Source organism: Sciurus vulgaris (assembly GCF_902686455.1).
Source record: "Sciurus vulgaris genome assembly, chromosome: 10".
NCBI classification, from domain to species: domain Eukaryota; kingdom Metazoa; phylum Chordata; class Mammalia; order Rodentia; family Sciuridae; genus Sciurus; species Sciurus vulgaris.
Window position 1 is genome coordinate 48,072,691 of NC_136470.1, and position 26,356 is coordinate 48,099,046.

General features: G+C 36.9%; 1 protein-coding gene and 1 pseudogene across 4 annotated transcripts in view; one reads left to right on the forward strand and one right to left on the reverse strand.

Annotated features, from left to right (window-relative positions):
* Positions 1–24,206, reverse strand: part of DCBLD2 (discoidin, CUB and LCCL domain containing 2) — a 91,561-nt gene extending 67,355 nt beyond the window's left edge. For all 3 annotated transcript variants that reach the window (XM_079100541.1, XM_079100540.1, XM_079100539.1), the window contains exons 1-2: positions 23,582–24,206; positions 3,114–3,341 (exon numbers count right to left, since the gene is read on the reverse strand). In XM_079100541.1, the coding sequence (XP_078956667.1) occupies positions 3,114–3,341; positions 23,582–23,783 (430 nt within the window). In that variant the 5' untranslated portion in view covers positions 23,784–24,206. The remainder of the gene's footprint in view (positions 1–3,113; positions 3,342–23,581) is intronic.
* Positions 13,341–16,118, forward strand: LOC306637788 (NADH dehydrogenase [ubiquinone] 1 alpha subcomplex subunit 1-like; annotated as a pseudogene). The gene has a single exon. The product of its transcript is annotated as an NADH dehydrogenase [ubiquinone] 1 alpha subcomplex subunit 1-like (transcript).
* Positions 24,207–26,356: the final 2,150 nt, after the last annotated feature.

A 26,356-nucleotide genomic window follows, 5' to 3' on the forward strand; every position in this document is an offset into this window, starting at 1 on the left:
AAATACATAAAAGTATAACAAATCCCATGCACCCATTACACAGTTTAAGCAATGTGTTGTTTGCTTATCCTTGTACCTTTTTTCCTGAAATATTTAAAAATAAATCCTACACATTTCACTTGAACTTCAGAAGTCTCCAAAAAATTAGATTTTAAAAAACAATGAAACATTATCACATCTAAAATAATCACTCTTTACTGTCACCAAATGCCCAATTCTTCCTAAAATTTCTGATAATTTTTTTTTAATGGTTTTGGGGATCAAACCCAGGACCCTCATATATGCTAGGCAAGTGATTGATCACTGAGACACAGTCACAGTCCCTCTGATAATCTTAAAAATGTCTTCTTTCTATGAGTTAGCTTGAATCAAGATTCAAACAAGACCCACCACACATTACTTTTGGAAGGTATATCTCAATATACAATAGTTCCCTCTTTCTCTGCTTTATTTCTTACACCATTTATATATTGAAGAAACTATGTCATTTCTTTTATAAAATTTCTCCAATTTTTAATTTAGTCTTTAGAGTCAGCATAATGTATTTCTCCATCTCCTTTATTTCCTGTAAAGTGCTAGAGGTTTGCCCAGGTCAGGCTTCACTGTTGAGAATGCTCAGGTGGTGCTCTGCTCTGACTGCATCCTCAGCAGCGGTATTTACTATCCAGCTGTCTTCTAATGTTAAAGTCATGGTATTTCTACAAGTTCAGGTGATTTGAGCTCCTAAGAGTTCATCCAACACCATTTATGGCTGGAATTATGGAGGCAGTGAACAAGTTACCAGATTAATCAAGAGTTGACTGAAAGGCAACAGAGTTTACCAATCACCAACAAGCAAACGGGGGGCAAAAGTTTTTCCTCTAGGAGATAAGAGGTCAAAAAACAGAGGAGAGGTGAAAGATTTGGCCAGTGATAGAAAGGTCAGAAGATGACCACAGTAAGGTACTTAAAGAACAAGATCCAGGGTTTCTATTACGGTTCTGAAAGATACTTTACATATTGGTGCTAGCGAATAATTCCAGATAAATTACTCACAGAGACAAGAGTTCTAATTTCATAAGGCTAGTTCACAAGATAACCTTACGAATTTTTCTGCTGATTTCAGAAAATGGTGCTGACCTCTGAGTTGAAGGTTCTAAAATCCTGTCTGCAAAGCAGATTTTCCTGGAAAGCTTTTATTTTATTTATTTACTTATTTCAAGTTAAAAGTTTTAATTCAAGTGACATGATATGCGAAGTTAAAAAATAAGTAACAGAAGAAAGTGTAACATGCTTGACTGAAAAAGATTTCTACCCAGAGTATACATGGAGCATGAGATGTGGAAAAGCTGTCATCAGTCATTCACACAAAGGAACAGGAATGACTGGTAAGAACATAAAAATGCTGAATCACAAAAACATTACAGAATAAGAGTGAGGTGCTTTTCATCTATTACATTGATAACAATTTTAAGTTTAAAAATATCAAGTTTTTTTGAGGATACAGAAACATGGACACAATCATACAATTATTATGGAAAGTAATTTGCAGTACATATGAAAATATGTCACTTAAAATTAATCCTACAATAAATACACTTATAAAAAAAAATGCTAAATGACATCCATTCCCATGCTGCATGTGATAGAAAAAAAATGAAAATAATCAAACTCCTACCAATGTCCTAGTGGTAAAATAAATTTTAGTATATCCATAGTTTGGATTATTTTATGTGTGTTGAAGACAATGAGAACAACCTAAATGTAACAACAGAAAGATATGTAATTTAGATCTTATATACATACATGTATACAATGTCAACTTTATGTGAAATCTCTGAATAAAAATAAGTCTATACATATAGGGCGACCTAGGAGGACACACAACGGATCTCTGTCCATGGTAGAAGGGTGTAACAGCAATAGTCAGTAAGGGAGAGATTCTCAGTTGTCTTTGTCTATTTCTATATAATTTAATTTCTTTCAAGAATGTTTTCATGCAATTAGCATTTTGAAAACTGAGCAAAAGTCCTGGAAAGCTTTTATAATACCAAGGGTTTTTTTAAAATATTTTTTTTAGTTGTAGATGGACACACTATCTTAATTTATTCTTTTCTTTGTTTTTTTTTTTTTTTTTAATGTGGTACTGAGGATCAAACCCAGTGCCTCACATGTGCAAGGCAAGCGCTCTACTACTGAGCCACAGTCCCAGTCCCTGATACCCAGTTCTTGGTCTCATTCAGACAATTCTGGTCTGCAATGGGAACCACATGTACAGTCCGTTTTAAAAATCTCCTCAGGTAATTGTAACATGCAACTGCAATTGAGAACCACTATTTTTTTTTTTTTTTTTTTTTTTTGGTACTAGGGATTGAATCCAGAGGTACTTTACCACTGAGCTACATCCCCAGTCCATTTTATTTTTTCTATTTTGAGACAGGGTTTCACTAAGTTGCTTAGGGCCTTACTAAATTGCTGAGGCTGACCTCAACCTACGATTCATCTGCCTCGGGCTCCCAAGAGAGTGGGAGTACAAGTACGCAACGCTGTGCCCAGTTGAGAACCACTACTTTTAAATAACAATGATAGTAGCTATTGACTAAACATCTATTATGTGTCAAGTATTATTCTGAACACATTTACACATACTAGGTTGTTTCCTATTTTGCAAGTGAGAAAATAGGTCAGAAAATCTGCCCAAGGTCACACAGCAAACTAATAGTCACTCGAGTCAAGCTTTAATCCCAAGAAGTTTGATCTAAAACCTACACTCTTATTCACCTAAGCATGAATTATGCTTGGATTTTTCAACTGTAAATAAAATGATCAAAGGAAAACATAAAAAATGAAACTAATAAAAAATGAAACAATTAACCTCTTCCTTCTTAGTAGTAGTAACAGTAGACATCTTATGCAAAGGTACCAACATAGGCTTATTAGAAAAGTAAATAAACAAAAAAGAATCTTCCCTTCCCCAAAAAAGATTCAAAGTTTAGATTTCTATACATTTTCAATAATTTCTCACAGATCATATTAAGCAGCATAGTTATTCAATGTTGAATACCAAAAACTACTTTAATTTTAAAACTTGAAGCAATAATGTAGTACAAAATACATTTTTAAGAATGTCCTACCTATTTCCGTTCTGCTGATGCCAATTCCATTATATATCCTCAAGTAATTAAAGTGACAAGAATCAAAATCTTCAATGTCAAAATCACCAAATTTAATGTGAATTCTTTCTCCTATCTTGACACGAATCTCCCATTCACAAACAGTGCTATTGGGGTAGGTGTGTGGGTAGTTTATGGATGTAAGGGTTCCGCTTTCAGGACCTAGTACAGTATGTCCACATCCATCACCTTAAAAAAAAAAAAAAAAAGAAAGAAATTGTTCTCATGTCTTTGTCTTAATAACGATTTTTGTGAAGATTTAAAACTATGTATGATAGATATTTTATACCACCAATACTTTAACAGAAGATTCAACAGATGACATATTTCTTAGGATATCTACTCATACGAGCCAAGAGAGGTCAAGTTTGGTCAAATTAATGAATGATTATTAATATAATTTACAAATTCAAAGAATATTTCAATATGACCAAATAAAAGTAAATACAACATAGCAAGAGTTAAATATACTAACATGATAAATCCAAACTTCAAAAGAATATTAATTCATATGAACTGTTCAAAGTAAATGTAAAATATTAAAATATGTGATCAGCTTCATCTATAATAAACATTCAAGTTGCCAAAATCATTTATAAAAAAACTTTAAAGATTATGCAGATTATTGACCATATTACAGATGGCGAGGCATCCCTTTTTGAAGGCATTAAAGCAATATTTAATGAAGTTTAATTTTATATTATACTTAAATTTGACTGTTTAGTAGTCCCTCCCCCATTTTTTCTTTATAAAATGAAGAGAAAAAAGTTAAATGACTCTTTTTTGGAGACTAGGAAAAGTGACTTTAATACCTTGGTAGTAGCATTATCTGCTCTAGAAATTTCTTCAGAAACTACATGTAAAAACTTAGGTAACAACATACTATTTGTAAGGACAAAATATTTGCATTCTCTATTTTATCATAAAGTTTATTTCTTTTACGGAGAATCCAGAAGGAGGCATTAATTAAATGTTCACTTAAAAGTTTCTGCCACTACTTCAACTGCACTGTTTAGCATTCAGTAACGATTGCATTCAAAGTAATTTCTAATAAGATAATGAATGTATCCTGTTAAAATAATAGCATTTTCTTCTTTAAAAGAGTTATTTACAATCACCTTTTGGAATTACACAAAAAGCTATATTAAAAGTAACACTGCTGGGGTCTTAACTATGGACACAAATGGCAGTACCAAAATTTGCTATTATCTTGATATATTGTTTTTAAAAACAGTATAGCACTGACATCGTTTATTAGAATAGATGAAAGTTTTTTTAAAGCTTATGTATAAGAACTTCACATAATATCTATCAAGTAGTGGATACTAAATAAATGTTTATTAATTGAATGAACAGGGGAACAACACATGAAGAAGTATTCTGAACTAGTCTCAAACTACTTTAATGAAGGAACAAATTCATACCTAAATTCCTTTTTTCTCTCCCTTTGGTAATGGAGATTGAACCCAGGAGCACTCTACCACTGAGTTATATCCAAAGTCCTTTTTATTTATTTTGAGACAGGGTCTTGCTAAATTGCTGAGGCTGTCCTCAAACCTGAAATACTCATGCCTCAGCCTCCAGTGTCACTGGGATTCCAGGTGTATACCACCACACCCAGCTTCTGCACCTAAATTCTTAAGACAATACTTAAAAATCACATCCTTTGCTGATAAAGAAATTTTATTCCTGAATTCATATTTGTATTGCTCTTTAGTGTACTTTTAAAGGCTACTACTAGAAATTTGGCTCCCAGACCAAGTACCTCTTATATAAGACTAATGGCTTTCATTTCACACATGAGAGCTAGGCATAGTAATGCGATAATATAAACATGTACAAGGGCAGAATGAAATAAATGCAGTTACTTGTGCACTATACCCACTGATCTTTCATAAACATAAAAATCAGGATAGTATACAATGAAAAAAATAAGACCCCACAAATTTCCCTTGGAACTATCATGAAGATAATCTCTCTGCTGAATATCAACTATACTAAAACAAAGGATATAAAAACCTCCAATAAATTAACTGAAATATAAATAACCTTTTGAACAATCACTAACATTTTTTCCTTAAGGAATAAAAACAATGATCCTAAAACAGAACTTCCAAGAAGATAAAACCAGCCTGAAATGTTTTTATACTATCTAGCAGATGAAAATATGCTTTCTGGAAGGGATTCAATTTTTAAATAACCATAGAATAAATAATATCACTCAAAATATGTGTTTTCTTTCATAAACAGAAGCTAGGGCAGCTATTTTAGTGACTGGACATGTTGATGAATTTCACAAAGTCAAGAATCACCTCTGAACAGCTGAAAGTATCACTTTATAATGGCAAATTGTCTCCTTTAATGAATCCCCTATTTTCAAACTATGTTTATTTGAAAATAAGTTTTTGCAAAAGAGTACAGAGTAATAATTTTAGATGGCTTTATGTTCCTGTTTATATTTGATTTTTAATAAATACACAAAACATTTCTTGCCCTTTCTATCATAAAGTCTAATTTCTACAAACATTAAAATAAATACCAACTGATGAAAACAGAACTTTTGTGTGCATGCTGATGAAGAAAACAATTAAAATGGAGCTATCTTTTTGCAGAATTTTGTTTAGGGGGAGGGAGGGCATGAACAGCCCACAAGTAACATGCCAAGAATGTTCTAAAATATGTGATGGAGTTCAGCACTTCCTTGTCTTGTAAGCATAATGATATGCACTAGAAACCAAAGACAAGTCTCCAATCTACTACAATGAATAGATCTGAATGTTTATATTTCAAAGAATATTTGATAAGTTCAATCTGACTAGATAAATGGCTTAACTGTCACATCCTACTATGGACTCATATGTTTAGAATATTCCCATTTGAAAGGGAAGGTTGGGCATAGTATACATATACACTAAACCAGAAGAGAAGCTTCGTATGTTTTTGTTATTCCAAAGTAAGAAATACATATTATGTTGTGGCCCTATGCACTTTAGTACACATAGTCCTAACCCACTAAATGATTTCAAGACACAGGAATGGGTCCCCACCTGCAGTCTGAAAAACACTGTACTCAGAGAACTAAAAAGATCATAATGTTGAATTTTCAAATCAAGGAAAGATCTTGTCCTCACTTTTACTTCCAAAAGTAGCAATGTGTTCCTAGATTATTTTTACAGTTCTTAAAACTAAAGTCTATTATACCAAAATACTTGAAATAGGACAAAATGTTTAAAATTTTTAAAAAATTTGAAAATATTCTTTATCAACAAATCACCACTGAGAGTAGTGGTTCTCAAAGCAGAGGCAAAAGATCCCATAGAAGAGCTTTTCCCTCCCACTTGACGGCATCTGGAGACAATTTTTTTGTTTTTAATACATCATCTCTTTATCCAGATATTTTGGAGACATTTTTAGTTATCACAAATGGAGGAAGAGGGCTGTTACTGACATGTAGTAGAGGCCAGGAATGCTGCTAGAATATCTTACAATGAATAGGACAGTTCCTAGAACAAAGAATGATTTTAGAGCCATAGCTAGAAAATCTCAGACTGAAGATCTGGATTAATTCCTGACTGGGTTTCATCTGGCCAAAGGGTAATCCTGTTCACTAAGGGTATAACCCAAGGAACAGTTCTTTCCCCAAAGGTCAGGAGTTAAACTAAAGGTTTTATGTTCCCACTTTCCCATTTTTAAAATAAGTAAGTGGAATGCTGCTCCATTTCTATTTAAGCTAAAGGAAAAAAAAAAAGTCTTTTTAATTAGTCTTCAGATCTCAACTGAGTTTTTCCCCTGAGTTAGGGTTTTTCATTTGTTTTCCCTTTTTTTTTTGGTAGTGTTGGGGATTAGACCCAGGACCTCAACCATGCTACTAAGCAAGTGCTCTCTCCCACTGAGCTGTGTCCCCACTCTACACCTATGAACATTAAAGAGGAAAGGTACCAAAAGGATCAGGAGTAATCGTTCCCATATTTTTGATTAGCATCTCACATAGGAAAGAATAATGATCTGTGACCAAGCTGCAACGATCTACTATTATTCATGTTCATGGGACAGAACTGACAAAAAAGCAGACTACAACTGGGAAAAAAACTTTCAAAGTAGATATCATAGGTCCATTCCACATACTCTCATCAGCCTCTCCAATATCACCAACTCACCACTACCACTGTCAATGTACCACATCGCCTCCCCTGGATGGTCTCCAACAGAACTACAATTGATCATAAAAGGTGGAAAACTGTTAATGTAATTTTTGAATTTAATTTCATTTCAGTGCAGAAAAAACAATGGAATTTGATCTTACTGCTCCTTTGCTGGGCTGCAGATTTATCTAGGGGATTACTCATAGAACATGTGTTCACTTCCTCTGAAGAGTACAAGGTCAGATGTGTTAAGCCAGATACAAATTTTGATAATGTTCCAGGAACTGAATAATTTTTTTTCACTACTTATCCCTAAAGAAAACAAAAAGAACATTAAACATATTTAAATGAAAATGTAATAATCCAAGAAGGAATACAGGTTTATTTTAGGCTATTCCAGTTAAACTCAAAATCAAGTGTTTTTTAGATAAGTATGTGTTCCTAATGCCGATTATAAATGACCCTCCATCCAGTCATTTTTTAGTCATATTATTAGTAATACATATTATCATAATTACTTCCAAAAATGTAATTCCTTAAAAAACAAATATGAATACAAGAAGCTTGCACAAATATGCCAAATATGAAAAACAATGTAAGTTTTTTATATTGTTAACTTTGAAAAGTTTATACTTTTCCAGAGTTCTCAAGGATTTTGTTTTTTTCAGTACAAACTGGGGAGTCTAACTATACTTCCCCTAAAAATCATTTCTGTCATATCTTATAATACATCTGTGAGATCTTTTAAAAAAAAATGTTTTAAAGGGGGAGCATTTAGAGAGTGAAAAAGAATCAAAAGAATAACAACTAATACTCCCAATTTGCTGAATGTGGTGGCACATCCCTATAATCCCAGCAATTCAGAATGCTGAGGCAAGATGATCAAAAGTTCAAGGCCAGCCTCAGCAATTTGGGGAGCCCTCAGCAACTTAGAAAGAACAGGTCTCAAAATAAAACATTTAAAAAAAAAATACTATGTATAAGACAGGTATGCATTTACAGTCAAAAGAGGGTCAGGGTGGCAATTTTAGGAAGAGAAATGGCCCCTATCTTCATTCTTTATAAAACCCAAACTCATCTACATGTGACAATTTTTAAAAACTAATTTCATGAAGGAATGTGGAATATATAAATCCTCAACCTCCAAGAACATACTCTATACCTAGAACATAACAAATAAACTGAAGTCATACAACAAAATTTAAATGCCCTATATTTAAATTCACTATGAACTTAAAGTGGTTACCTAGTACTGTTAAGTCTCAATATTGTCATCTATAAAATGGGGATATTAACAACTCAAACCTCATGGGAAAGGAATGAAACAAGATGCTGTATGAAAACATATCAATGTGCTCAATAAATGTCTGTGGGTAGTAGCATCATCATCATAATACAATAATACCACTAAAAGTAGAGCAGAAAAACTTTTGTCAAACAGAAGCTAATCCATTATATCTGGCTACAAATTGGGAAAGTTAACAGAACAATGGTTCATTAACAACTTTAGAGCTTCTATGTAGTATCTTGTGAATAATATAGTCATGAGAAAGTAATCCTCACTAATCACCTCTATTCCAGTTCAGTAGTTCACTCTTGGGATCACAATTTGGACTTTTTTTTTTTTTTTTTTTTTTAATTAGAAACAGAGTTGCTTAGGGCTTCGCTTTTGCTGAAGCTGGCTTTGAACTCTCGATCCTCCTGCCTCAGCCTCCTGAGCTGCCAGGATTACAGGTATGCATCATCATAACTGGCACAATTTGGACTGTATTTCTGCCATTATTATAAACTAGTTCTACCTTTGAAATCTTAAAAACTTTAATAGCACTCCCTTCTCGTCAGTCATCTGACCACTCAGTTTTCTTATAACCACTGTATATTTTCTGTGAGACTGACTTCTCTATGTCTGTATCAAGCTTATTCTGGCTTCATTTCTCTCCCTTCCCAGGCTGTACCTTGTTATTAACTACTCTCTTAACATTTTTTCTTCCTAGTCACTGTGTACTTGTAGAGCATCTGCTTGGCAAACTTTCCACCTAGATCAAATGATCTCTCTTTATCAAGAGCTGAGCACTACGGGAAAAATAGTAAGGGCTGGGGTTATAGCTAGTGGTAGAGTGCTCACCTAGCACATGTGAGGCACTGGGTTCAATCCTCAGCACATTTAAATAAATAAATAATAAAATAAAGGCACTGTGTCCATCTACAACTAAAAATATTTAAATAATAATAATAATAATAATAATAATAATAAGCAGCAGCAGCAGCAGCAGCAATAGCAGCAGTACAAACCCAGGGAAGGGTATCATTAGAAAGTAATAGATTCCAGCCTCAGAGAGCACTCAATGTCACTTAGTTTTCTTTTCTTTAATGGTTCTCAAAATTAATATTAGAATCACTGAAGAACTAATTAAAGGATTTTGGGCCCTCATCTCCACTTGCAGAGATTCTAATAAGTGTGTCAGAAAAATTGTCTGAAACTTAGAAACAGTTAACAAAGGTGAAGCACATTCTTTAAATGTGATTCAGTACAAGAGCCATCCAAAAACTATTCAGCAAAATAATTGTTCAGCTTGCTATTTATCATTAATTAAAGGTCCCAGTGTTATTTACATGCTAATATATACATTGCTATCAGGTAGAGACACATACAATTTCTGCGTAGTTGGAAAAATAATCCAAGATTATGATTTATAGCCTTGTTGGCTTTTAAGCAGTTCTGGCCATCTAACCTTGCAATCATATCCTAACACTGCCTATAAACACCTACTTTTTCATATACTTTATGGTCCAGTTTTAACATTTTAAGTTTCCTCATTAATGAATAAGCTGAATAAAACATTTGACCTTCCATTTTTAATTTGTATGACAGTTATGATCTTGCCTTTTTTGCAATTATACTCTGTAAGGTAGATCTTCAAGGGTTCTAAGATATGTACTTTTAACAAATTTTTAAACACTAACAATAACTGCAACTATTTAAAAACACTAAGAAACCTTGTTAAAATCTGTGTCTTCTGACATTTACCATAATTGCTCACTTTTCCTTTCTTTTATACAGAAATTTCTTCACTTGTTTACACTTAATATCTTACTTCTTTGCCTCCCAATCTAACTCAACATACTGCAATTCAACTTGAAGACTGTGATTAATTGAATTCTTGTGACTCCAAGAAAGATATTTGTAAGTCCTGCTTTTTTTTTTACCCGTCCAGTAGGCTGGTATCCTGGTAAAAGTAAGAAAATGTGAGCACAGACACTGGGAAATATATTTAACCATGGAGACACAAAGGAATGAAGCATAGGCCAACGGATGCTAAGGATTGCAACCACCGGAAGCAAGGAAGGGGCAAGGCAGTATCTTCTGCTAGGGACTTCAGAGACAGCATGGCCCTACTGACACCTTGATGTCGGAATTCTGGCCTCCCTAACTATGAGACAATATCTGTTTTAAGCCATCCAAGTTTGTGGCAATTTGTTACAGTAGCCCTAGGGAACGAATACAGAGATCTACCTATCCACTGAAAATAGTCACTAAAGGTGTCTGTTTTTAAGTTGCCAAAAACCAATGGATACCTTTCCACCTTTATCGTCAGTGACCTTTCTACAGTGTCTGACATTGCTGCTACTTCCTTCTCCCTATTGTTTTTTCCTTTCTTATCTTTTCTTCTTCCTCCTTAAAACTCTCAATTCTTCTCTTAGATCTCTTAACTGCAACCTCTTGGATACCTTACCTGTAACCTTTGTACTGACTGCTGACACTACTGCTGTTCAGTTCTTCTCTACTCTGTATTCTATGTGGGCAATCTCATCTGTACCCCCAACTCGTTGCTACCAAGTGCGCAAAGTCTGAAGTCTCCAATCTCTCTCTCAATCTTCAAACATGTTATCTTAGAATATTAGAACTTGTACTCAAATTACAAACTTCTACTCAAATTCCACAGTATTTCAAACAAAACATGTCCCAAGCATCCAATGAACGATTTCCCCGTATTAGGCTAGAACCAGGTTCTAGGCACCAGAGTAAAAAGGACAGGCAAGAACCCTGTCTTAAGTGTTTACAATACAGGAGGCAGACATGGCAAGTGATAGGGATAATGAGTTATACAGAGAAGTTAGGGGTGTTTCAGTGCGTGTGGGGGTGTGTGTGTGTGTTTGCGTGCGCGCATGCATGCCTGAGTGCATACATGCGAGAAAGAGAAAGAGAGAGAGAGAGAGAGCAGTAAACGAGGCAAGAACTCCTTGTGAATGACATAAGTGAAGAGAAGAGGATTACAGGAAAATAAATACGTTAACTGAGCTCCTGCTCTTACACTCAAAGGGTCATTAAATTTGATGCCTTCTATCTCTTAAGTACCTCTAACTTTTGTTCCTCTGAAGAGTGTAGGCCCTGTTCTCCAACAGGTATCTCCACCCAGCCCTGTTTTCCTTCTAATCTATTGCCCACACTCCTGCTCGTGTTACTTAATACTGGAGGGCCACATAGGTTCCTTATTTGAAAATTCTTCAAGTGTTTTTCACTGTACAATGAAGTTCAAACACTTCAGCAAGAATACACAGTCTATTATATTCCAGCCCCTGGTTCCAGTTCTGGCGTCACCTCTAGGCTCCCACTGTGGAACTGTGGGTGATTTCTCCTTCCTATTCTCAACCGTCACTGTACATGTTGCTCCCCTCTGCTGAGGATCATGCCCTTCCTCCTCTATCCAAAGCAAACTACTCAATGTTACCTTCTCTGTGGAACCTCTCTGAAGCCCCTGGTATTTCTAATTTCTATTATCATACTCTCTTTACTGTGTTTAATATGCTGAATTATGCATACGACATCAATTTACCACACCAAATAAAACTGTTAGGAAGGCAATGTACTCTATTCACCTTAAAGCCATACACACAGAAACCAAATATATGAGGCTCTTAACACATGTTATTTAATTTAGAAACAAACCCAACCAAGTCTTATGTAAGCAAGTGAGATACATATATATCTTAGAAAGGCTTTGGAGTCAGGCAACTTTTGAAATACTGGGCACTTACCCTCTATAATCCCATATAATCTCACTTGAACATGGAATTAATACAACCCTTATCCCAAGAGTCTACTTATTCAAAAAAATAGAACACTCTTTATAAATGTAACACTTTCTCCTTTAAAAGGATGCCTCCAATATCTGCCTTTCATATGACCTCACAGCCCTGGTTAGTTAACTGTGCATGGGTGGGTACTGATTCACCCTTAGCCAATGTGAAGCCAATCCACAGGTGCCTCCAATTTCAGGACCTGTACAATAATGAAAAACCCAGATTTTGAAAACTAAGCAAAAGTCCTAGAAAGCTTTTATAATATCATAATATCAAGGGTTTTTTTAAAAAATATTTTCTTAGTTGTAGAAGGACACAGTATCTTAATTTATTCTTTTTTTTTTTTAATGTGATGCTGAGGATCAAACCCAGTACCTCACATGTGCGAGGCAAGTGCTCTACCACTGAGCTATCGCCCCAGTCCCTAATACCGAGTTCCTGGTCTCATTCAAACAATTCTGGTCTGCAATGGGAACCACATGTACAGTACTTTTTAAAAGTTTCCTCAGGTAATTGTAACATGCAACTGCAATTGAAAACCACTACTTTTTTTCTTTTGTACTAGGGAATGAACCCAGCAGCACTTTACCACTGAGTTACATCTCTAGCCCATTTTATTTTTTCTATTTTGAAACAGGGTTTCACTAAGTTGTTTAGGGCCTTCCTAAATTGCTGAGGCTGGCCTCAACTTGTGATCCTTCTGCCTCAGGCTCCCAAGAGAGTGGGAGTACAAGTGAGCCCTGAAGACTGTCAGCAGCCGTGACTTTTCCCACACAAAAAAAGCAAAAATGAAGCACGAAAGAACTACACTGAGTCTTTGGTTTCTGAAGTCCAGCTGCATTCCTGCTTTCCCCTTGGTTTGGGATGGTCCAGCCCGACTCTATAAGTTACCTCAGATTCCTCCCAACACCATTCCCTTCTACCTTCAGCAGGACTCTGCATTCCTTCACCCATGCGGCAGAGTGTTTGTCCTGCATTCAGAGAGTGAGCTTGTAGGATCAGATTATAACCCTGAAACAAGGACAAGTCAGGAGGGAAGAGAAAAATCACAAGCAAAAGTGACTTGAGAGAGTGTAGACAGAAGTAAGGTGAAATATATAAAAAAATTACAAAGCTGGGAAGTCAGAGCAAAGATCAGAGCAGAGGGGACAAAAGTCGTATTAAAGTTTGGGTGCATTGGAAGTCAATTAAGAGAAAATCATTTGGACAATTATGCCTTGCTGTCACTGTCCTCCACTGTAGGGTCTGACTCCCCTCACTGCGTCAGAATGGAACTTCCCTAATCAATAACTGGTATGGGAATAAGAAGCAGAGGATGAAAGGTTTGAACTAGAAAGCAAAGATGTGAAAACAGGAGGTTCCCCTGCAGAGTAGGAAAAAAATTCTCATTTTATATGTTGATTCGCTCATTGAACAAAAAAATGTACTGGCTATATGAATAATTTTATCCCAACCCGCAATACATTCTAAAGAGTATTTTAAAACATTTAGAATGTATTTTGAAACATGTAGAATGGTATGTGGATTTTAAAACTTGGCAGAGCTAGTATTTAAATCCAGGTATGTCTGAGTTCAAAATCTCCATATCTTCAAAGACCACCAAAGTAAAAAATAATCAATATGGACAAAGTTCCCAGGTTTTTCAGAACAAACAAAAATCAAACCAAACCAAAAATGCAACCGTTTAGACGACAGTTTCGATACAGCAGAACCAAGACTGTGAGGGATTAAAAAAAGAAATTCATCATTTAGCAAAAATCTACCACATGCTAACACTAAGAAAATGTTCAGGCCGCCCCTCTCGCGGGCTGCCGCGGGGTTCACTGGGAAAGGAACCAATCCCGGTCACCTCTAAGGAACCTAAGGGGTAGGGACTTGGTTTAGATAACCATGCGGAAATGTGGTTCTAAATTCTTCCAGGACTCGGAATAATGGGCGTGTGCTTGGTTATCCCGGGGGTGGCCACCGCCTACATCCACAGGTTCACTAACGGGGGCAAGGAAAAAAGGGTTGCCCATTTTCCCTACCAGTGAAGTTTGATGTAGAGATAGGCGCATATCCGGAGTTAATTGTTATTATAAATCAAAGGGTTTGGAGAACATTGATTAAGGAAGCATTTTCCTGATTGATGGAAAAAAACTCAGTATGGTCATCTATCCCTGCTAGAACATTATTTGATAGACTATGTAGCATGCAGTGTGTTATGTAATACATAATCAAAATAAAATGAAAACCAAAATAAAATAAAATGAAAAAGAAAAAAAAAAATGTTCAGCACAGAGGTAGTCTACCTTTTACGAAGTGTCATTGAAAAAAGGAGAGCTACAAATTACCTGGAAAGTAAAAAAGAAAAACAAAGAGAGAGAAAAAGAGAGACAGATAAAAGTCAAACTTCCACTCCCAGGTAAAGCATCATGCTGGACAAAATGGAGGAGGACAAGGTTCCAGGAAGGAGAAAAGGGGAGGTGCCAGGCAAAGTCATATTGGGCAGGAGTAAGGAGCATGGCAGGAGCTCAGGTCTACAAAGTGGCATAGTCAAAATGCTGCAACTAAGCTGTATTCCCCTCTTGAGATTTGATGAGATAGCACTCATTTATGCCAGATTTGATGGCCACATGACCGTCTCCATTAGCCAGAGAAAACAGACAGCAGAGATTATAGTGTAGGCAGGCCCAAGTTTGGGATCTGTCAAGAACACTGATGAGAAAATGGACCTGGGTGCCTTAGCTTGAAAGAGACAATAAATCTAGAGATGAACAAATGGACTGAGAGAGAGCAGCATCTATGCCTCATCTCTCAGGCATGAACTCCTTACTCAGTCCCTCAATGGAAAGTCCTCCACAGTATGATCCCCATTGACTTTTCCAACCTGTCTCCTTTACTACTATCCTGATATCAGATTATTAAAGCTACCTGAATACTCCCTGAAAGTATGGAGGCTTTGGATTCAGACACACCTGGACAGCAATACTAGCCATGTCAAATTTTAAGATCCAGTCACCACCCTAAATGTTTTAAAATATTTAACTCAGTTATCTTTTTAGAAGGTATTGAGGTACTGTTTGTGTAGACAGTAAAATTTTATGAGTGAGTGAACATATGAATGAAAACAGTTTTCCCTATAAGTTGGCAAGGAAAAGAAAGAGAGCAACTACTAGAACCAAAACTAGGGGCACTTTCCTCAAGTTGGAGGTGGCTGTTTAAGTCAAAATCTGAAAGAGAGGGTGCAGAGTTCATTCAACTTTCTGGCATTGACTTAGGTTATGTGGTCATTTTTATAAACAGCCTACTTAAGAGGAGCAGAGTTTTCAAAATTAGCCATGACTATATTCGGAGTTCCAGCTTGAAGAAGAACTCCTCTTTAGACATGGGAGTAGAGCAAAAGGGTGTAGCTCTTGGGCAGAGGAGAGCCAGGAAAGACAAAGCAGATTGCTTGGCCATAAGCAAGCAGGCAGTAAGGTTCAAGAGAGGGTACTCTTCCCAAGGGACTGAGAAGCCCAGGCTCCTGAACTGTTGGCCACTATGGGATTACACAAAGGCCAATAGCAGGAAGCACATGCAGGTGTCCAAGGACTAACACCACATAATGCACTCAAAGCAAAAGATCCAGTCCAGAAATGAGATTCTTTTTAATTTTTTGTTTTAATAAGTTATACATGACAGTACAATGCACTGTGATATATCATATATAATGGAGTATAATTTCTCTTTCTTCTGATTGTACATGATGTAGAATCCCGCCAGTCATATAGTTATATATATGTTGGGACTAATGACAAGTTAAATAACTCAGGCTGACTCCTTACTCCCTGGCGAGTGAGCAAGATCAAGGCCTCAAAGGTGGTCTCAATAGTTAATGACAATGAACCGGACCACCGTCAGGAATTGGTTAACAATAGTTCCGTGAACGTGATCAGCTTGTGCTTGCCATATAGTCTTATGGGACTCTTGCCTGCATGAACACCCCATGCCTTGCTGACCTTTAAGCTGATTGGCTCCTGCCTAGCCCCCACCCTACATAAAAGCTGTGTGATTTCCTCAGTAAAGGAGTTCCTGCTGTGACGGGTCTCCCTGAGGCGTCTGATTGTCCTGATTGTCCTCCACAGGGAGGGCTGGGGGCGGGCGGTCAGTCGGCCTTACCTATCCTGGTCTGACCTTGTTGGGGAGTGTCCCCTTCCCTTGCCGCTGGTAAGAGGAGCAAGGGGGCTCAAGACCCCGACATATATGTACATAGGGTGATAATGTAATAATATCCTTTCTACCCCCATATACCTTCCCCTCCCTCCGCTCCCCTCTACCTAAAGTAACTCTATTCTTCCCTAGCATCCCCCGCTTATTGTGAATTAGCATCTGCATATCAGAGAGAACATTCGGCTTTTGGTTTTTGGGATTGGCTTATTTCTCTTAGCATGATATTCTCCAGTTCCATCCATTTACCAGCCATATATATATATATATATATATATATATATATATATATATATCACATTTTTTTATCCACTCATCTGTTGAAGGGCACCTAGGTTGGTTATATACTTTGGCTACTGTGAGTTGAGCTGCTATAAACATTGATGTGGCTGCATCATTGTAATATGCAAATTTTAAGTCTTTTGGGTATAAGGCGAGGAGTGGAATAGCTGGGTCAAATGGCAGTTCCATTCCAAGTTTTCTGAGGAATCTCCCTACTGCTTTCCATATGGTTGCACAAATTTGCAGTCCCACCAGCAACATATGAGTGTATCTTTTTCCCTACATCCTTGCCACCAATTACTGTTACTTGTATTCTTGATAATCGCCATTCTGACAAGTGAGATAAAATCTCAGTGTAGTTTGAATTTGCATTTCTCTAACTGCTAGAGATGTTGAACACTTTTTCATATATTTGTTGACCAATTATATTTCTTCTTCTGTGAATTGTCTGTTCAGTTCCTTAGCCCACTTATTGATTGGATTACTTGTTTTTTTGTTGTTAAGTTTTTTGAGTTCTTTATATATCCTGGAGATTAGTGCTCTGAGGTTCATGAGGGAAAGATTTTCTCCCATTCTGTAGGCTCTAGCTTCACGTTATTGTTTCCTTTGCTTTTTAGTTTAAATACATCCCATTTATTGAATCTTGATTTTACTTCTTGCACTTTAGGAGTCTTGTTAAGAAAGTCAAACCCTAAGCCGACATGGTGAAGATTTGGCCTACTTTTTGAACTCTGGTTATCTGGTCTAGTGCCTAAGTCTTTGAGTTTTGTGAAGGGTGAGAGATAGGGGTTTAATTTCATTTTGTTGCATGTGTATTTCCAATTTTCCCAGCACCAGAAATGGAATTCTTAATACACATATTTTGAATGACAGCATGATAAAGATTAGAAATAAAAATATTAATAAAACCCTCTCCACTGACAAGAACAAATAATTTAAAATAGAGTGTGGAATGTACTATCTGGATATGAATGTGTGGTGATGGTGCCCAAGAAGGGTTTTAAAGGACGATTAGAGGTTTACTAAGAGAACAAGGAAAGTATGTAAGGGCATTCTAAGCAGAGAAAATTGCATATGAAAAGAATCAGTACAAGGGAAAAGGCAAAATGGCATGAAATTTAATATACTCGAGGAATAAAAAGCAGCTCAATCTTCTACCTTAACTATGAAGTATGAGGGATGCTGGCATGAAATTAGAACAAAGTAGAACGGAAGGACCAGCCTGTGATAAAAAGCATATGTAATATGCAAATGAGTTCAGATTGTATCTCACAAGTGATAAAGGAGCTGTTAGTCACATTAGGGAAATGACTATGAAGGGCAATACTCCATCACATGGAATGTGGCTAGCCTATATGAGTACATAGTTACATTCCAACTTGAACATTACCTCCTTAACTGCATTGCAGATTCTCTGAAGACAATGTCAATGTTTTACTCTTCTGTTCATGTCCCAGGGTTATACTGACATTTGTGCACTCTCCTGAGAGTTCATGACAGTTATCACTACATACTGACAGTTTTTTTTTTTTTTTTTTTAAATAGACTATCTTTATTAAGAAGTGAGACCAATGGAAAAAATTTTTAGGTTTTTGTTTAACTAATAATAAACATTGTAGTTGTGCCCAATGATGTAAAATTTAATTCTTTTTCAAATTATTTTTTTTACAGACTGCATTTTCATTCATTGTACACAAATGGGGTACATCTTTTCGTTTCTATGGTAGTGCATGATGTAGATTCATACCATTCGTGTAATCATACATGTACATAGGGTAATGACAGTTCTTGATGAGAGAATAATAAACAGTACAAACAGCTTCTCTTTAATTTCAAGCAAATCCATTATAACTGCAAAGTTGCATGTATTCTACTCAACAAATGCTATGCTGGGAATTCTGGGCCACTTTTCTTAGAGTTGAGAGAAACTTTATCTTAGGGTCCTTCTTATAATTCAAGTAGCTAGTCTGTTACTCTTTCAACTAAATACCCTTCAAATATCTAGTAGGGGAACTTTCAGTATCCTTTAAAAATCACCCATTATATCATCTGCTTCAGTAGATACTGCATTGGCATTCATTAAATACTAGTTTATTTGAATCTCTGTATTTTCTGTCTTCAAGGATTATACTGATTTAACCCAAATAATAATATGGAAAATACACATTATGTATGTTACTAAACTAATATTCTGAACTGAAATACTTTCTCAAAGTTTCTATAGAGAGCAACAAACTTAATCAAATGAAATAAAATAATGCAATAGCAATTCTGAATGATATAGTAAATATAAATAATAAATGCAGGCTTGTGATGAAATCTTACATTTTGAAATTTCTATCTTGCTGTGTTTATAAGTATGCTTATTTATGTTAAGTCTATAAAATAATTTCAACACAATGTCTACAGAATATAACACCCTATTAAAGTATGTGAAAATGTAATAAACAAGAACATGAAAATTGGTTGATAAATTACAAGGCAGAACAGTGGATAATTATCACCTAAGTTTTTAGTTTAGCATAACTATTACTATTTGTAAAATATTATTAAAATAGATGAAAAAAATGCTATGACATAGGTTGTTTGTTATAAAGTAACCCAAATTCAGGAGCCACACAATAAAAAAATCACCAACTTGTCTCAATTCATATTTCAATAGTCACATTTAGGAAATATCAGTATTTTTATGAAGCTTTTCCTAATACTTCCAGTCTACATTATCATTCTACATTCTCCCAACAAATCAAGAAGTGAAGGTAGAAACTGTCCCTTTGCATGCGTTCAATTAAGGTTCAACGTGCTCACCTTAGCTCTCACATCTTGGGATCATTTTGCTAAGTGTAATCCTAAATTTAAAATCCACCCCCCTGTGTAATCTCAATCACACATGATCTGACCATTTCCTTCCAGAAATTAATCCATTCATTTTTGTCATGTTATTTTTAGTACTGGTACTTTTATTTACACAATTATACCATTTTAAGGTTTTCTTTTTTTTCCTTATGTTTTTCTTTTACAGTGAAGTTTTAATACTGAATAGAATTATCAACTATCTCCAGAGTGATGTTTCTTTTTGCATATAACACTGGAAAATCTAAAACTCATTAACCTATAATTTTACAGTCAACTTTTCATTTATAAGCTCCAAGAATGTAGAGCTAAAATCCACTCATTAGCACATACGGCACAAGTGCTGATTCTAATTTTCATTGTGCAAAATTAATAAGAAATAAAACAGAAAAGGATGTTTTATTTTCTGCCTCTGAGCACAGTACATAAAAGGGCTCTTTAGGTTTTATCAGGCCAAGAAAAGATATGAAAAAAATTAATGTTAAAATTAGAAAAAATACACCTTTCTTTGCAAAGAGAAATAAGTTCTACACTTCTTCCAATTCACCACTATTGTTCAAAAATATGTCCCTGCATCACGAGCCAGTAAAGACATTACTACACAGATTATAAACTCTGAACATGAATTCCAACATTACAGAACCAAGTGATCCTTTTTAGAATGTACCTGACTTGTTTCACAGGCTCATTAGGTGACCAAAGAAAAATCAATACCCTCACCAACATGTTATCTTGATAGGCATAAACAAGTCAGGTTTAATGGGTTTAAAAAACTAATTCCCTGATATATTACTATATTCAAGTCATGTTCTAACCAAAGATAGGCAAGCCTTCCATGATACAAATGAGGAAGCTGAACTCCTGAGATGAGGTAATCCAAACTCCTACAATCATAATGTAAACTGAAGACAAATTCAATCATAGTAGACCACCATCAACTGCCTATTAAGTAAATTTATTATAGCAGCAAATATGCAATCAGCATAAATTTAACCAATTTAAGTTTTTTTAAATATGTATATTTTACAGAAAGTTTTCAAAAAAATTTTTGAAGATGAACTTAATATCAAATTTAGAACTCAAAACTATATACAATAAACTATATCTAAAACACCAACATACTAAATAGATATAAACAGAATATATTTATAAATTTATTAGTGAAATAAGATGGTTAAAATACACTTCTGATGTGAGAGGACAGCAGTGTTCAAATAAATGATAAATTCTATTCTGAGCCAAATTAAAAAAAAGATCATGTCAGCAAAAAAATCTGCTGAGGAATAGCTATCTACATATGGCATTAATTGGAATGAAGCTAATATATTCTGCTATGGCCATGAACGGCATTAACTGGAATGAAGGTAATATAGTCCACTCTTTCAAGAAAATGTTGGAAAGAATTTAAAATGACAACCAAAAATGAATAAATAAATAAATAAAAAGAAGAAAAGAAACCTGAATCACAGTTCTACCTTAAAGATACATTAAATGCTTTTCTACCTAGGTTGGCTAAAGAAAAACAAAATCTATTCATCAGAAAACGCTTTCTCAATTTCTTTTTTATTCTGACTGTATACAAACCCCACACAATTTGGAAAAGTATAAAGAAGAAATTACCACCAAAACACAACTTCCTGTCTTCTAAGATTTCTTAGTTAAAAACTAAACCTTGTAACTTAATATTACATAGGAACATGCCCATTATTCTAATTCTGTGGGAGTTTTTAAAGCACTGCTTCTGATTTTTAAATGAGACTTCTTTTCAGGTTATGTGAAGAAATACTAGCAGACCGTGAAGCAATCTGCTAGGCTGTTTAAGACTGGCATTAAAGGAATTACACCAGAGACTGCACTAGGGTCCTTTGAGTAAGAAATACATTTGTTTAAAATTTTAGGGGATTCAAATCCCCTAAATTAAAAGCTAGAGGACTAGCTTTTAATTTGTCAACCTAGTAACTCAAGATTAATAATGCTAATCATTTATAACTGTATATGCTTTTCCCTTTGCAAAACTGCTGCATACTATCATTTCCTTCTCATTGAGCTATGAGATGAGCATGCATTCTCACACAACATTAAAAACTGAGGTACAAAGGGATCAAATGACTTAACAAAATGTACTCAATTTAGCAGAACTAGAAATCAAGTCTTTTAATTACTAGTATCATTTCTACTTGTGTTAATTTATACTGATGTTTATTTAAGATGACACTGTAAAAGAGACACATTTGTTAAAATGCTGTTTAAAATGACCCCTTTAGGGGCTGGGATTGTAGGTCAGTGGTAGAGTACTTGTCTAACATGTGTAAGGCACTGGGTTCGATCCTCAGCACTACATTAAAAAGATAAATAAATAAAAGATGCCCTTAAAACATAAGGTAATGTTATCTGTTTGGTTAGTATAGACAAGAGAAATTCTAAAAGCAAGGCAGTGGCCTCTTGGGGGGAAGATATGTAACTGACTCCTATACTACAAGATTAAAAAAAAATGATAAAAATCACTTTCGGATCTAGGAATAAGTAAAACAATGAAAGTATTCTACTTGTCATATGCCTTTCTGTATCAAGGCACCTTACATTCCTCCTATGTTTTCTTTAATTGGAAATAAAATAACAATGCCTATCTCACCTGAGGTGAAGATTAAGAGTTAATTCACATAAACCACTTAGTCCTGTGCCAATCACAGCTCTGATCAGTGTTAGTCACATATAAGCCACTGCACTCCGCTAGGAAGGAAATGGACTCTAAAGCTTCAACAAGGATTTCATGAAATCTCCATGCTCAGCATCTCAATTTTAAGTTACACTATGTAGAAATGTGACTGTGGCTAGAGTTCACTTTAGCAAACATATTTTTTCTTAGAGATTATGTTTCCATATGCCTGTCAAAATTTTAGCATCTTCTCAATGAGAGTCTCATGGCCCTGATCCCATACTGAAAATCATGATAGCAATCAAGCTAGACTTAGACCTGAAGATTAAAACAAAAATCTCGTAGGCAATTAATAACAGTCCAATGCTTATCTTTCTCACTGCAATAAAAAGGGAAATGCAATGGAAAAAAATGTGCTCAGTAACTGAGGCCAAACTGATTAAAAAATGATGACACCCTGCTGAAAACAGTATTAAATTTTTTTTTAAAAAAAGGTCCTACATTTTCTTTCCGTTATAATGATTATTTAATAGTTTTACTCGTTTCTGGCATAAGTATTTCAAGAATTTTAGATGGAAAAAAAATTTTTGTCACTTTCTGGAAATGCTTACCCTTTTAATGTGGAATGCTTGCTTCATTTGTGCAACATGACGGTTTGGGCCAGTGTCAAAATATAGGCAAGGATTATAAAGAACATGTTCTAAATCCAAGGCTCAGATATCACAACTATCTACTTCATTCCCTCCAGAACCCGAACACTTTCACAAGGGGCTGACAATTATCACTATGTCTCTAAATACGTTTTAAGATGCTGTTTATTTTCCTTGCCTAGAATCCTACTCTGTCCATCCATCCGTGTAGCTTAACTTGGGGGATCACAAGTCTAAAAGTTCTCTTTCTCCTCCCAAAAAAATTTGCCCGGAAGAATCCAAAATCACAGAGGCTTCCATCGCAGGGTGTCACATCGCTCTTTTCAGAGAAATGAATGGCTTGGCTAAAAGTAAAGCCGCATCAGTTTGGGGGACAGGCTGACAGAGCCCACCTTTGCAATGCAACCTTGCAAGTGCCCACCTAGGTCCGGCCACGTTCCAGTCGCACCGTACCTCCCCTGCGCCTCTATAGACCTGTTTAATGGCCACAAGACCCAGCGCTCAGGAGCAGGCTCCCCCCGCGCCCCAGCCGCCCGTGGGGATCCGCTAGCCGCGCACTCCCAGGGGACCACTCACCTTGCTGGGCTCCAGCGTCCTCCAGCAGCAGGAGCAGAATAAGTAAGAGCAGGAGGAAAAGAGGCATGGAGGAGGAGGAGTTGGAACCGGGAGGGAGGGAGCATGAGAGGGGGAGCGGGGCCCGGGCGGGGGCGGCGGCTGCGGCCCGGACTCGCGGACACCGCGGGCTGCGCCCGGCTCTCACCACCGCCCGGCTCGCCATCGCGGCGGCCAGCAGTCCGCCTGCATACTGAGGGCGCCCAGCAGCCCCGCGCGCCCCGGGGTCGCAGCACCCGGTAAAGAAGCTGCAGCTTCGGCGGGAGAGCGAGAGGCTGAGCACGCCTCGCCCCGCGCTGGGACCCCTCCGCCACTCACCCCGCTTTCACCTCCTCCTCCTCCTCCGTCCCTTCCCTCCGCTCCCCGCCCCGAGACCCCAGGCTGGAGCGCAGGGGAGGGGAGGGAAGGAAGCAGGGTGTTCGGGCCGCCTAGGGCGGCCGCGGCGAAGCTGAGGAATGCGCCTTCTACACTGCTCTCCGCACCCTGACCGGTTCGCCGCGCTCGCCCGCGCTCGCCCGCGCTCGCCCGCGGCTCTCGTTAGCTGGCAGGCAGGCCAAGCCGCCCGCTCCCTCGAGCTCCTTCTCGAGCGCGCGGGCCACGCCTTCTTGAACCGCCACGACCAATCCACAGTCAGTTCCAGTCCGTCTCCTTCTGCATCACCCAATCAGAACACTCTCTCCTCGGTCGACCCGTTAGGTCCCGGACCCACTCCTCGAGCTCCACCGCCCCTTATCTGCCCCTTCCAATCATCTTCGGCCTTCGGAAGCGTCCCACCCGCCTCCACCAATCCGGGTCCCGCCCCCAAACTCCCGCCCCCGGCCCCGCCCCCTAGCGCCTGTTATTGTTGGGACTGCTGCCCAGAGTGATCCCGCTGAGGCGACTGCTTGCTCTGTTCAATGACTTCCGGGACTTCCCTCATCCCTGTGCTCTCTCTTTCTGGTTTCAGGCTAGGTTCACTCATTGCTCCGCCCTCGCAGCATATCAGGCCACTGCAAGGGGTGGGAAACCTGGATCCTGGAAGGTTTTAGCTGGGAACTGAATCTAAAGCATTAGTGGTTCAGGGGAGTTTGGTGGTGGTGGTGGTGGTTTTTAATAGCCGAGCTTTTAATTTTTAAAACTACAGCCAGTTAGTTGTTGCAGCAACTCTGAGTTACAGTTACAGATGCAGTGTTCGATTTTTAAAATATGTATTTTCCCTTTACTATGCCCTTTCTACATGGGGAAAAGGGGTGGGAAAATGAAAAGAGCAAAACAAGATCCTTGCCATTAAGTCCATTGAAACCTAACATCTGAACATTCTTCTAGCCATACTAAAGGAATTGTTGAGCACCTGCTATCTGTCTGCAGTCATTGTGCTGAAAGTCCCAGGAGTTGCAGCCATAGTACAGGAATCTTACAGGATCTACAGTGGGAGATAAATAAAAATACTTCATTCGAGTTAGTATGGAATAAATGTTAATTAGAATCACAAATAATTTGTTAGAGACTGAGAGCAGACAATGACAAAAAGGACCAAGTCTTTGAGAAAGAGAAATCTATAGGATTAGACAGTGATTGATTTTAGAAAGAAGAGAGGTGCTGCACTAATGTTTTAAAGAGGAGAATGGTGTCATTAATAAATACAGGGGATTAGATGGAATAGGTTATATAGGAAAGTAAGTTAATTTGGGGCATACAGGTGGTCCCAACATGTGGTGGCTTAACTTGCAATAGTCCAACTCATGGTTTTTTCACTTTAAATGCTGCCAACATGATACATAGTCAGTAGAAACTGTACTTGGAATTTTGAATTTTAATTTTTTTACTGGGCTAATAATATACTTTATGATACTCTTTCTTGATGCTTTATGGAGATAATAAGTCATAGCACCTAGTTAGCTACACAGTCACAAGGGCAAGCAACTGGTATTTTACAGTGTACTGTTCTGCTGTGAAGTTTGGTGCCTTAAGTGTATTAGTGCATACAATATTTTCAATTTATGATTGATTTCTAAGAGATGTGTTCCATAGTTAAGTTGTGGAGCATCTGTGTTAAAGTTGAGTTGCCAACTCAGCAACAGATGGCCATTTTGACCTAAAAGTCCTGTGGAGGAGTGCTTTGAAATTACAGGTCTGGGAGTCATAAAGAGATATGATGTTCAAAAACATGGATAGTACTGATATCCTCAACTGAAAACCTGAGAGAAAGGACTTTGAAGGTCATCTTTTTCAATTCCTTTACATAGTGCCTCCATAAAGCAAGCCCAAGTCCCAACTCCTTCCTACATCTCAAAAAGATTCGGGTTTCAGAGATTCCCTTGGAGCAAGACCAAAGCAAATCCAAAGTGAGCAGTGTCTTCATTGCATATGAGTTCACTGATGTGGACCAGATTTCTAGCAATCATGATTGACTCCATTTATTTGCTAGCTAGTAAAATTCTATGGATGTGGTGGTCTCTGGGGAAGACTGGGGCTTCAGGAAAGGACCACATGCAATAGTTAAATATGAAATACCAGCAATTAAAATAAGTAGCCTTTTAATGTGTTTGTGGTTGTTTACTCCATGTTGACATTTTAAAATAAAAATAGATCCTTATCCCAAATTTAATTTACCAGACCTTTCTCCCCTTTTTGTCTTTTCTCATTTTCTTTCTCTCTCTCTCTCTCTCTTCCTTTTATTTCAATAAAGAATTGATCTAATAAAGAGTAGAGAAATAGAAAACATGGAATTGATCTATAGAGAAAAGGAGAAATATGAAA